Source organism: Oncorhynchus masou, chromosome 24 (genome assembly GCF_036934945.1).
Source record: "Oncorhynchus masou masou isolate Uvic2021 chromosome 24, UVic_Omas_1.1, whole genome shotgun sequence".
Classification (NCBI taxonomy): Eukaryota; Metazoa; Chordata; class Actinopteri; order Salmoniformes; family Salmonidae; genus Oncorhynchus; species Oncorhynchus masou.
In genome coordinates, this window is record NC_088235.1 from 27,327,313 (window position 1) to 27,339,705 (window position 12,393).

At 39.7% G+C, this 12,393-nt stretch overlaps 1 protein-coding gene across 1 annotated transcript; it reads left to right on the forward strand.

Moving 5' to 3' along the window:
• The first annotated feature begins 2,785 nt into the window (after positions 1 to 2,785).
• On the forward strand, positions 2,786 to 4,668 carry LOC135511581 (forkhead box protein L3-like). The gene is made up of 4 exons (XM_064933071.1): positions 2,786 to 2,892; positions 3,527 to 3,628; positions 3,719 to 3,785; positions 4,201 to 4,668. The coding sequence occupies exons 1-4, from the start codon at positions 2,786 to 2,788 to the stop codon at positions 4,666 to 4,668; spliced, it is 744 nt and encodes a 247-aa protein (XP_064789143.1).
• The last annotated feature ends 7,725 nt before the right edge of the window (positions 4,669 to 12,393 follow it).

The window sequence follows — 12,393 nt, forward strand, 5'->3', positions numbered from 1 at the left end:
GCTGCATCAGAAGACCTGGCATCCACAATCACTCAACCTCAACCAATTGAGATGGTTTGGGATGAGTTGGACTGCAGAGTGAAGGAAAATCAGCCCACAAGTGCTCAGCATATATGGGAACTCCTTCAAGACTGTTGGAAAAACATTCCAGGTGAAGCTAGTTGAGAGAATGCCAAGAGTGTGCAAAGAGTTCATCAAGGCAAAGGGTGGCTACTTTGATATATTTTGATTTGTTTGACACTTTCTTGGTTACTACATGATTCCATATGTGTTATTTCATAGTTTTGATATCTTCACTATTATTCTACAATGTATAAAATAGTAAAAATAAAGAAAAACCCTTGAATGTGCCAAAACGTTTGACTATTACTGTAAGTCTTCAGACCCTTTGCTATGAGACTCAAAATTGAGCTCACGTGCATCCTGTTTCAATTGATTATCCTTGAGATGTTTATACAACTTGATTGGAGTCCATCTGTGGTAAATTCAATTGATTGGACATGATTTGGAAAGGCACACACCTGTCTACATAAGGTCCCACAGTTGACAGTGCATGTCAGAGCAAAATTCAATACGTGAGGTTGAAGGAATTGTCCGTAGAGCTCCGACACAGGATTGTGTTGAGGCACAGATCTATGGAAGGGTACCAAAATATTTCTGCAGCATTGAAGGTTCCCAAGAATCATTCTTAAATGGAATAAGTCTGGAACCACCAAGACTCTTCCTAGAGCTGGCCAAGAACCCAATGGTCACTCTGACAGAGCTCCAGAGTTCCTCTGTGGAGATGGAAGAACCTTCCAGAAGGACAACAATCTCTGCAGCACTCCACCAATCAGGCCTTTATGATAGAGTGGCCATACGGAAGCCACTCCTCAGTAAATGGCACGTGCAGCCTGCTTGGAGTTTGCCGAAAGGCACCTATAGAATCTCAGACCATGAGAAACAAGAGTATCTGCTCTAATAAAGCCAAGAAGGAACTCTTTGGTCTGAATGGCAAGCATCACATCTGGAGGAAACCTGCAACCATCCCTATGGTGAAGCATCATGCTGTGGGGATGTTTTCAGTGGCAGGGACTGGGAGACTAGTCAGGATCGAGGAAAAGATGAACGGAGCAAAGTACAGAGAGACCATTGATGAAAACCTGCTCCAGAGTGCTCAGGACCTCAGACTGGGGCGAAGCTTCACCTTCCAACAGGACAACAACCCTAAGCACAAAGCCAAGACAGCACGGGAGTGCTTCCGAACAAGACTCTGAATGTCCTTGACTAGCCCAGCCAGAGTTCGGACTTGAACCCGATCGAACATCTCTGGAGAAACCTGGAAATAGCTGTGCAGCAACACTCCACATCCAACCTGACAGAGCTTGAGAGGATCTGCAGAGAAGAATGGGGGAAACTCCCCAAATACAGGTGTGCCAAGCTTGTAGCGTCATACCCAAGAAGACACAAGGCTGTAATTGCTGCCACAGGTGCTTCAACAAAGTATTGAATTAAGGGTCTGAATACTTATGTCAATATTATGTTTCATATGTTTTATACATTTGCAAAAATGGCTAAACCTGTTATGGGGTATTGTGTGTAGATTGATGAGGGGGGGGGAACCTATTTAATATTTTTTAGAATAAGGATAAGGGTCTGAATACTTTCTGAATTCTTTCCTAAGGCACCATACCTAGGCTGCCAGCATATGGTTGGGCACATTTTTCATGCCATTACTTGAACGTTTTATTCATTTGGAAAATGCACAATTACATGATCTGAGAATAGGACTCTTTTTATTTGGACATAGACATCTAAAATGTTCAATCTTGTTTGCCTCTTTAAAATTGACCTGGGTGTTGACACTTCGTTGCCCCATTAGTATAGAATTAGTAAACACAGAATTGCGTTTTAAAACGGTTCTGGTCGCATTGATATAATCACACAAAGGGCCGCTATAACAATTAATCTACTGGATCCCAGCAGACCACACATGGAGGCCTCGCCACGGGCTGTTTTCTCCAGTCTGTGTCAGCTGCCTGGAGAGACCTACATGCCCCTTTAGGAGCCTGTCTGAACACACATCCCTTTTCACGGAAACACAATTTGCGGCCATTATACAGCGTTATAGACTGCATCTACAAAACTCTCCTTGTTGACTAAAATGCAAGGACCCCCCCCACCCCCACCCCCCCCCCACACACACACACACACACACACACACACACAAAACATTGGACAGAAAAAAGTATAATCTTGACACAACACACTTTTTACAGAGTTAGGCTGAAGACAGAAAATAGAAAGAGAGCGATGGGGATGTGAGGTTTGCTAGAATTGGATTAGTTTAAATTCTGTTAGGTAGATTAACCTATAAGAAACAAAACAAAGTCAATTCTAAGTAGGCTGTAGACCACCCAGATTCAAAGTGAGACAGAGATTAGTCTAGCTACCAGTTGATCACGCCCCGGGTTCAGACATTCAAGCAGACACATTTGTTGGGCTGGCCAAGTCATTTGGTGCATGGCATGTCTTATGGGAGCCTACAGTAGCTGGGGACCAACAGTCAGCCAGTCAGGAGGAGAGTGGGGGTTCCTTGGGACCCAGTCATCAACGAGGGAGAAGGTAGACTTCATTCTCAGTAGCTACCACTATGAGTAGAGTATGCTAGAGTAGAAGACCGTTGACGTTCACTGTAAAGGAAACAAGTGTCTGCTTTTGTTGGTATTTCGAGAGTGGTAAAAACTCGCCTTTATTTGTTAATTAGATGAAGCAGTCCGATAATAGCCAGTGTTGAAGTGTAGACATGTTTGATAACTCACAGTATCCATATAACTGCTTCAACTATGATGGAGATGGATACCCTTCCTGCAGCACTGATGAAGACAAGGAGATGTGTCGACCTGCTTACAGGTAGAATTCTTATGATTAATATAGGCTTATGAGTTTATAATATAATTATCAAGTATTGTTATTAGCCTTATTCATGATCTAAGCTATTATAAATTATGTATTAAAATATTACATTATGTTTAGTTAGTTTTAATGTGTAAAAAAGTACTAAAGAAATTTAAATTATTTTGGTATTTTATAGACCATAATATAAATCCCAAAGGAATGTAATGCAACACATTAAAAACATTTTACTGGATTAGTTTAAATTCTGTTAAAGAGATGAACCTATAAGAAACAAAACAAAGTCAATTATAAGTAGGCTATAGACCAGCCAGATTCAACCAGTTTCCTTGAATATAATTTGAATCCGTTTTATCAATATATTCTTGGTCAGGGTTGGGTCGGTTACTTTCTAAATGTAATCTGTTACAGTTACTAGTTACCTGTCCCAAATTGTAATCAGTAACGTCACTTTTGGATTACCAAAATTCAGTAATGTAACCTGATTACTTTCAGGTACTTTTGGATTACTTTCCCCTTAAGAGGCATATAATCAGTTACTCTCCAACCATGTTCTTGTGAATTTCAATGTGAAAACCAACAAATAAATCATTTTACTTTTTGTAACTTTCTGTCTGCCCTTTCTCCTCAGTTACATAGCGTTGATAGCCATGGCCATCCAGCAGAGTCCAGAGCACCGGGTCACCCTGTCAGGGATCTATGAGTTCATCATGAAGCGCTTTCCCTACTACCGGTCAGGAGCTTCACATGTCTATTCAACAGACATTTTCTGGATACCTTCCACAAATTCAGTTTGACATAGTGTTTCCTTTATCCACTACAGGTCCAACCAGAGGGCATGGCAAAACTCCATACGACACAACCTTTCGCTCAACAGCTGCTTTGTTAAGGTAAGGGACATTTTATCACATGTTGTGTGATGGTATTTGATCATTTGATTAAGAATCATTATCAGAGTACAAATGTTATCACAATCTTCGATACAAGTTTCACTTGATATCAGTCAGAATAATATATAAGACTATAATATTTTATCCTCATTGATTAAATATTGTATGAAACTTAGAAAATGTATTACAATAATAAGGTAACAGTAAAGACAGGCATAATGTTTACATACACATTTACCAATCGACTGTATGAATTGTAAGAAAATACTTTTTTGCACACAATATCAGCAAAAATGGTAAAAGACCTAGCACTGTTTCATTACAGTACTGTGTGTAGAATTCACATTTGAGCGTGATCTCAATTATGGGTTTATTTATTTTTTCTTCTTGGTGTGTTTTTAAATTTTCCCTCCAGGTTCCCCGCACAGAGGGAAATGAGAAGGGGAAAGGCAACTACTGGACCTTCGCCACCGGTTGTGAGTCCATGCTCGACCTCTTTGAGAACGGCAACTTTCGTCGTCGCCGGCGCCGACGCAACATGAAGATTGGTTTCAGAGAGCCTGGGGAGCCTTTCCTTCCAGTAAACAACAACAACAACAACATCAACAACCAACAAAGTGGCTCCACCAGGCGGTCCGATCCTAACCCCAACCCGGACTCCTTCTGCTCCATCAGCCCTGCCCACAGACCAGGTCACCACAACCCCCTCAACCCAAACTGCCAGGGGAAACCAGAACCGGAGATTAAATTCAGTATTGACTACATCCTCTCCACCCCAGACCCCGCTCTGCCGGGCTTCAGACCCCCACATAGTGGTACAACAGAGCCCCACATACACATTCTGGAGCCCCAACACCTCAACTTGCACTTCTGGACCCTGTGAGTGTCACAGTCTTGACTACAAAGAGAGCAAGACTACATCTGAAAGACTGGATGGTTTCTCCTCCATATCTGAATTAGTAAATGAAGAGATCAAAAGACTGCCCTTTTGTGCAAGGGGATATTTTATTGACTTGTCCTGTGATTAAATAACATAGAGAGGTCAAGTATTGTGCTGTGGATCCTAGCTGATTATAGTAAGTATACATTAGTCTACACTCAAAACAAACTTGTACACTGTTCATATTCTTGTCCCAAAGCATACATGTTTACATTACGCTTTATTCATAAAGTAGGACTTTCTGTTACGAAGGTCTGTGAAAATAATGATTCACCTATTTAATATCTATAATCTATATAATATCTTGCCTATTTTAAGGACAGGATAATACAGAGTATGCTGACTGTATGAGAAATCTGATCAAACTGCAGGGAGTGTGATATCATCATAAACTATTAAGATTAAAAGGTAATAATCTCTACAATGTTTTGGGTTAGTGAAAGTGTCAAACCAATGAACAGGGTAAAGGTCACATGTCACAGCTGGTACTCAGCCGCTTCAACCCTTGTTGTGATTGAAGGCAATTATCATGAGGTTGAATTAATCCAGGCTGAGCCCTCGCCAAACCTAATCTTTCCCAATGACCTTTTAAATTCTCCTGAGATTGATATAGTCCATATTTAATCCAGGCACTCCATTTAAAATACATTATATTCATATATTGTATGCAGGAGTTTAAACATGGGGTCTACTATGCTAACATTTATTTCCCTGTTATGAGGAGGGATATCAATCATTGCCGGGTTTCTCTTGCTTGTTTGAAGGGACAATTTTCAATTTAACCTTTATATTATGCTGTGACTACATCATTCAGGACAGGGGGGGGGGGGGGTTCAACAGAACACAACAACACATAACATGAGTGGCATTTAATATAGCATTACACTTGCAAGGTGAGAACGAGATGTGACCCTAGTCAAATACACGAGGCCTGCCATAACACTGCCGCAACCCCCTCCCGACCACCCTGACGCAATTATAATTAAACACACTGGCGTATGCCTCCTTGCAAATCCTGTGATCGATCAGTGATATTAACATTCATACCTGCTTGGCCCTCCAGCCAACGTCTAGCACCACCACTGTTATGGATCAGTAGGTTTCCATTAACGAAGCTGTTGATATAAGGTGGCGCTGTGGATGTAGGCCTATTTGGGTAAATTAACTTAGCATAAAGTGCTGCAAGGCTGGTCTGGGTCTGCATGGGTCTGTGTTGAGACAACAAAGAGAAAGAGCACAGGCAGGGGAAAAGTCGGTACACACATGTTGTCAATGAATCCTCCTATTATTGCTGTAGCTGCGGACTCAAGGGTTCTAGAACGGCGTCTATTACATTTATTAAACGTCTTCATTTCATGTTAGGATTTATTTTTCTTGGGAAATATTTTTTTATTAATCCAAACATTTTCGTAAAATATTTTAAAAGCATTTTGAGGCTGTCAATATTTTTTACCTTTATTTATGTCATATTGAGCAAAAAAAACTGACTCTGCAGCTGGCCTATCTAGCGGAAATCACTCAGTTCTGCCTGCCTCCAGGACAAGACTCATCCCAATAAACGTCAACCTGCTGTGGGCTATGTTGCAGGTAGGTAATGTTGAAATGTGCAGCGCAGGGTAGATTGAGTGGAATAGGAAGAAGGAAATTGGGAAAGGAACGATCTGCAACGTTAATAACATCTAAATCATAAACACAAGTAAGTCATTTAATCTACAGCGTTTATTTTATAATTGGATTTTCATTCTTGGGAGTAATTTTCAACATGACTATGGTCGTGAATCTCATTATAAATATGTGTGTTGTTGTTAATAAACAATACAATACAGTGTATGTTTGTATATGGGAGAGGCTGTGTAATTTCTCCTTACTTGACTAACAACCATGATTTCTTTGAGCTGTGGTAGGAGAGGATTGGAGGGGGTAGGGGTGCAGTTTGTTGTATGGGACTTGCTTATGTACCAGTCCTACAATGGAATGCAGATTGCTGGGTAATGATATCAGGCTTGCATCTAGCTAATGAAGATGGGTTGGAATAGCCTGAGAAGCCAGAAAGGACTCACATACATTTGAATCCATTCGAAGCCCCATTTACAGAACAAGTTAAAGGGCCAGGGGTAGATTCTGCGCGGTGGAATATGCCAGTTTTAAAATGGCTTTTAAATGTGTTTTGAATGAGAACATCAACACTGGATGTCAAATCAATGTCAGTTTAGATGTGTTTACAGTTAGATTATATTTACTGTAGCTCCTTCAGGCCCTGTATGCCTCCTGCTACTGGAGACCTGTTAGGATGTCCCTGCTAAACCCCAAACGGGGGATTACAAATGACTAGAAGGGTGTAAGAAATGAAATAGGATGTAAGAGAAGTATCCCTTATTTTACATCACTATTCACTGAAAATTGGCATCTAACTGCCTAGCAAGCACAAACCACTTTATATGTTGAGGCACTTCAGTGAATCTCAAAAGAAATGAGAGTAATTTGTTAGCTAATTACTATGTAGTTACGGTGAGAGCTTACGATGAGTCCCAAATGACACCTTATTCCCTTAGTGTATGTCCCAAACGACACCCTATTCCCTATATAGTGCAGTATTTATGAGCAGGACCCATAGGGCTCTTCTCAAAAGTAGTGCACTATGTAGGGAATAGGGTGCCATTTGGGAAGCAACTTACTACGACCATAGACAGAACACAATATCTAATCCAATGTTTGATGGACCAATCTGAGACAGCCACTTGTTGTTGCTGAGTCAACGTCTTGTAAACCATCTTCAAGAATATTATCTGTGACAACATCTATAAGGGTACAGCAGACTGCTTTAAAAAACGAACTAGCATATTCACATTATATTGTCCCATGTTTCAGTATTCACACTTCACAGTCATGTCCTTTGGGTGAAAATACAATAATTAATAAGCATTTATCATGAAATGATAGATGAGAAGACGGCAGACAATGAGATTAAAAAGTTTCAGAATCAGACCTTGACTTTATTTAATTCTTCCTTGCAATTTTAAAGACTGATATCCACAGCATGCACAATGTGTGTTATCATGACACAGCTCTGTGTTGCATGGAAGGCGCATTGCACACCATGTACACACACATGCAATGCAACTACAATGCACCACAGCCCTGGTCAAAACACACAAACGCACGCACGCCAGTCAGTCTCTCTCTCACACACACACAGAGACACACACGTCAGTCAATTTTGCTGCTTTGCTATGAGTGTACGGGCTGATTGACAGTCGTTAGTCCCAGTCCCTTCCAGCGCTGCTTTCACATGGCCATTGCTTTCACATGGCCGTTTCCATTGAAACTGAAGAGAGAGGAAGAGAAGAACACCATTAATCCTGTCTGTTTTACACCGCTACTGCCTTCAGTGGGTTCTACCACAGATAAAAGGTTATCAGTATCTTTGATACTACTATGTACTGCAAAGATCCATGGTCCCATGTAAACAACCACTAGAAAAGGGGAGGGAAAGAGACCATTGACATTAATAGAGGCTGGGCAACTGTGAGACCACTTGTTAATTCATGTTGTCGTGTAAGTCGGCCTATGCCAGGGTTCCCCAACTGGCGCCTTGCAGGCCAAATTTGGCCTGTGGGTGGTTTTATTTGGCCCCCCAAGTTTTCTGAACAAAAACATTTTTGTCTTTAATTTAACATTTTATATATATATATTTTTTGCAGGAATCTCCTTGCGAATGATTTTGCCAAAGATTGTATCAATATGTTCATTGTTGGACATAAAACACTGCAAAAACACCAGGAAATCAGCTCCAAGTGATTTAAATTTAATTTAACCTCCTAGAGTCATCACAAAAAAATCCCAATAAAATGTGTCAGTTTAAGCTAGAGTTTAGTTGGTTTTTTGTTGCATTGGATGCATCTCAATCCACTGCATCCGCCAGTGTCACACTTCTGCATCTGCGGTGAAAGATGGCAAAGCTAGAGTGGTCTTTGTGAGAGACCATGAGACATCCTGAAATCGGTCTTCTCCCGTAAACATCTGTCGCGTATGAATGGTTTGACCTACAAACTAAACTACTACCAGGCAATGGAAAGGGGAGACTCTCACAAAAATGATGGTGTTCTCCATTTTGCTCTACGACCCCCACAAGTGGCACGGGATATCCATATCCGACCCCCACAAGTGGCACGGTACCGGTTTTAAAAAACTAATGGAAGGATGAAGGTGATTTTGTGCATACCCAAAGAAAGGGATTAAATATGTGTACAAAAATATATATATGTATTTCCTGAGTTTTCTTAAATCTCCTAGATTTAGAACAGACACTTCAAAACCTTGTTTCTTATGGTTTCTTTTTTGACATTTATGAATGTGTTATTCAATGTGTTTCTCTGGGCGTCAGTAGTAAAAGCCCAAAATCTAAATTTTATCAATTACATTTTGATACCTAAAGGGGTCCTACAATTCTAAATATAACAGCTAAATGATCCATAGTATGACCAGTTTAAAACAATTCCTTGTCAGTTTAGTACCCCATCCTCCAACAATGTCTTAGACTCTAAAGAAAATACATTTGTTCCCAGGTATTCACACGCATAATTGAAACACGTGATCTTATACAAATTTAAGCAAGGTTTAAAGTTATTATGTTTTAGACAAACATATCTGTTTGGCTTTTCTGTGTTCAATTTGCAGTCTACAAAGTATTTGTAATTATGTCTCGGCCCCCAACCATCTGTTCCAGAACAAATCATCCCGAGGCTGAATCTAGTTGCTTATCCCTGGCCTATGCTCAGACTGCTCCCTCTACACACATACTTTAATCAAGAGTTCTATGATTTTAATAATGTAATTGATTATTAGGAAATCTGTTTCAATCAATGATAACGCAGAGGCAGCTTTCCTCTCTCTCAGATCGATGTCCTGTTACCACTATCACATTGCTGGACAATACGGAAGTCTTCAATGCAGTACTCGATCGCATGTGGCATGAATCACATGTTTTTCTTCGAGGTTTTCATAGACTATAATGAAAGTGTTTTGGCGGGGTCACTTAAATAATTCAAATTTTGTCAGATTATAGTAAATTATAACGTTGAAATGATGAGAATGGATTATTATACAAGATTGAGATAATTCAGTAAATAATCAATCAAATATGAAATATGAACAGACTGCAAAATACATGTACATTGTCATAAAATTTCGCAACAAGAAGAACAAACATCCATCTAATGCAACAATATATTATTACTAAGATTTACCTTCCAAAGTGAAATCCACACGTTATGGAATAGAACAGAATAGAATTTGTGGACAAGTGTCTACACATTGTCAGCAAGCTTGTGCAAAGCAACAGTTGTGCAATAGGACACGCCCATATTTTTGACCGGGAAAATGCAGCAGGCAGTATGGAGCAGAATGTGAGGAGCCGGTTATGCACCAGATGAGGTGATCCTAAACAACCAATGGGGGAGCCCCTAGACTACTGGCGGTTAGGTCCTGCCCCCATAAGGAAGATAACGGATTATAGAAAGCCATTGGGTGAGGATTGGAGGGAAAGCAGTGTTTCCACAGCAAGGTGAATGTTTACTGTAGGTCAAATTAGACTAGAGTACTGTATGTGAGGCAGAAACCATGAAAAGGTTTACTTCTGTTCCACAGTACACTAATGTACAGTAATGTACTTTGTTTTATTTCTTTGCAAGCATATGTAATCATGCACAGCCAAAACTGCACACAAATGTAACAGACAAATTGACAGTCTAGACTCAACATAACTATATACACAGCATTAAACTATATACTGTAAGAAAAAAACAAAGGGATAAAGTTGGAGCAGATTACACTGCTATAGCGTTTTATTGGTGTTCAACAATAGAGTCAAACAAGTGAGCTCCAAAAGTATTGGGAAAGTGACACATTTGTTGTTGTTTTGGCTCTGTACTCCAGCATTTAGGATTTGAAATGATACAATGACTACGAGGTTAAAGTGCAGACTGACAGCTTTTTAATTGTAGGATATTTCCATCCATATCGGGTGAACTGTTTAACAACTAAACACTTTTTGTACATAGTTCTCCCATTTTAGGTAACCAAAAGTATTGGGACAAATTCCACTTGTGTATAAAGTACTAAAAAGTTAGGTATTTAGTCCAATATCCATAGCATGCAATGACTACATCAAGCTTTTGACTCCACTCATTTTTTTGGGATACATTTGCTGTTTGATTTGGTTGTGTTTCAGATTATTTTGTGCCCAGTAGAAATGAATGGTAATTAATGTTGTCATTTTGGAGTCACTTTTATTGTAAATAAGAATATAATATGTTTCTAAACACATCTACATTAATGTGGATGCTACCATGATTATGGATATTCCTGAATGAACTGTGAATAAAGATGAGTGAGAAAGTTAGAGGCACAAATTACATACCCCCAAGACTTGCTAACCTCTCACCATTATAATAACAGGGGAGGTTAGCATTTTTTGGGAGGTATGATATCCACATCTGGCTTCTTCACTTGCGAGATCATCTGAGACCAGCCACCTGGGCAGCTGATGAAACTAAGGAGTTTTTCTGTAATAAAGTCCTTTTGTGGGGTAAAAAAATCTAAATTCTGATTGGCTGGTCCTGGCTCCCCAGTGGCTGCACCCCTGCCCAGTCATGTGAAAGCCATAGATTAGAGCCTAATGAATGTATTTCAATTGTCAGATTTCCTTACATGAACTAAAACTCAGTAAAATCGTTGAAATTGTTGCATGGTGCATTTATATTTTTGCTCAGTATACTTCAATTGGTGCAGGCAGGTACAGTAGCTTAGTGGTTAGAGCGTTGGACTAGTAACCAAAAGGTTGCAAGATCGAATCCCCGAGCTGACAAGGTGAAAAGCTGTCATTATGCCCCTGAAGGCAGTTAAACCCACTGTTCCTAGGCCATTATTGAAAATAAGAATTTGTTCTTAACTGACTTGCCTAGTTAAATAAAGATTAAAAAAATACACATAAGTGAATTTGTCCCAATGCTTTTGGTCCCCTAAAATGGGACGACTATGTACAAAAAGTGCTTCTAATTTCTAAACGGTTTACCCAATATGGATGAAAACACCTTCAAATTAAAGTGTAGAGTAGAGCCAAAACAACAAAAAGTGTCACTGTCCCAATACTTTTGAAGCTCACTGTAACACAGTAAACAGCAGAAGCAGCAGGCAAACATAAAAACTCCCTTATAAAATACCCTTTATTTTTTACCATATGCACATTATTTGTTCTAAGAGCAGGTTTCAAAGTGACCACCTGGCAAGCTAAGTCATACCTGCCTTGATTATACAATATAAAGCATAGAATCAAAGTTCCACTGAGCAAGCTAGATCAATATCAAGCTATATTAAACTATGTATACTGGATGGCACACATAGCAATACTTCTTCCCCCTCCAACACATCAGATGTATAGGCATATAGCAGGGCAACCCTTCTACATGCACACACCATATTTCCATTCATAGAAGAGACGGAAAACCTTTTCAGAATGTGCAATGTCAACACTTCTTTTAGTGTCTTTCAGAAGCGAGGTCATTTCTGACGCCTACGATGTTGGTTCATCATGTGCTAGGCTGTCCCATGGTGTGTGTGTGTGTATATATATATATATATATATATATAAATAAAAGACAGAGGGGAAGA

What these genes read in the sequence shown, in the direction of transcription:
- LOC135511581 (XM_064933071.1), top strand. Translation starts at nt 2,786, where the DNA reads ATGTTTGATAACTCACAGTATCCATATAACTGCTTCAACTATGATGGA. An exon ending in AAGCGCTTTCCCTACTACCG is followed by an intron (nt 3,629 to 3,718) that starts GTCAGGAGCTTC and finishes TATCCACTACAG; the next exon opens with GTCCAACCAGAGGGCATGGC. An exon ending in TCAACAGCTGCTTTGTTAAG is followed by an intron (nt 3,786 to 4,200) that starts GTAAGGGACATT and finishes TTTTCCCTCCAG; the next exon opens with GTTCCCCGCACAGAGGGAAA.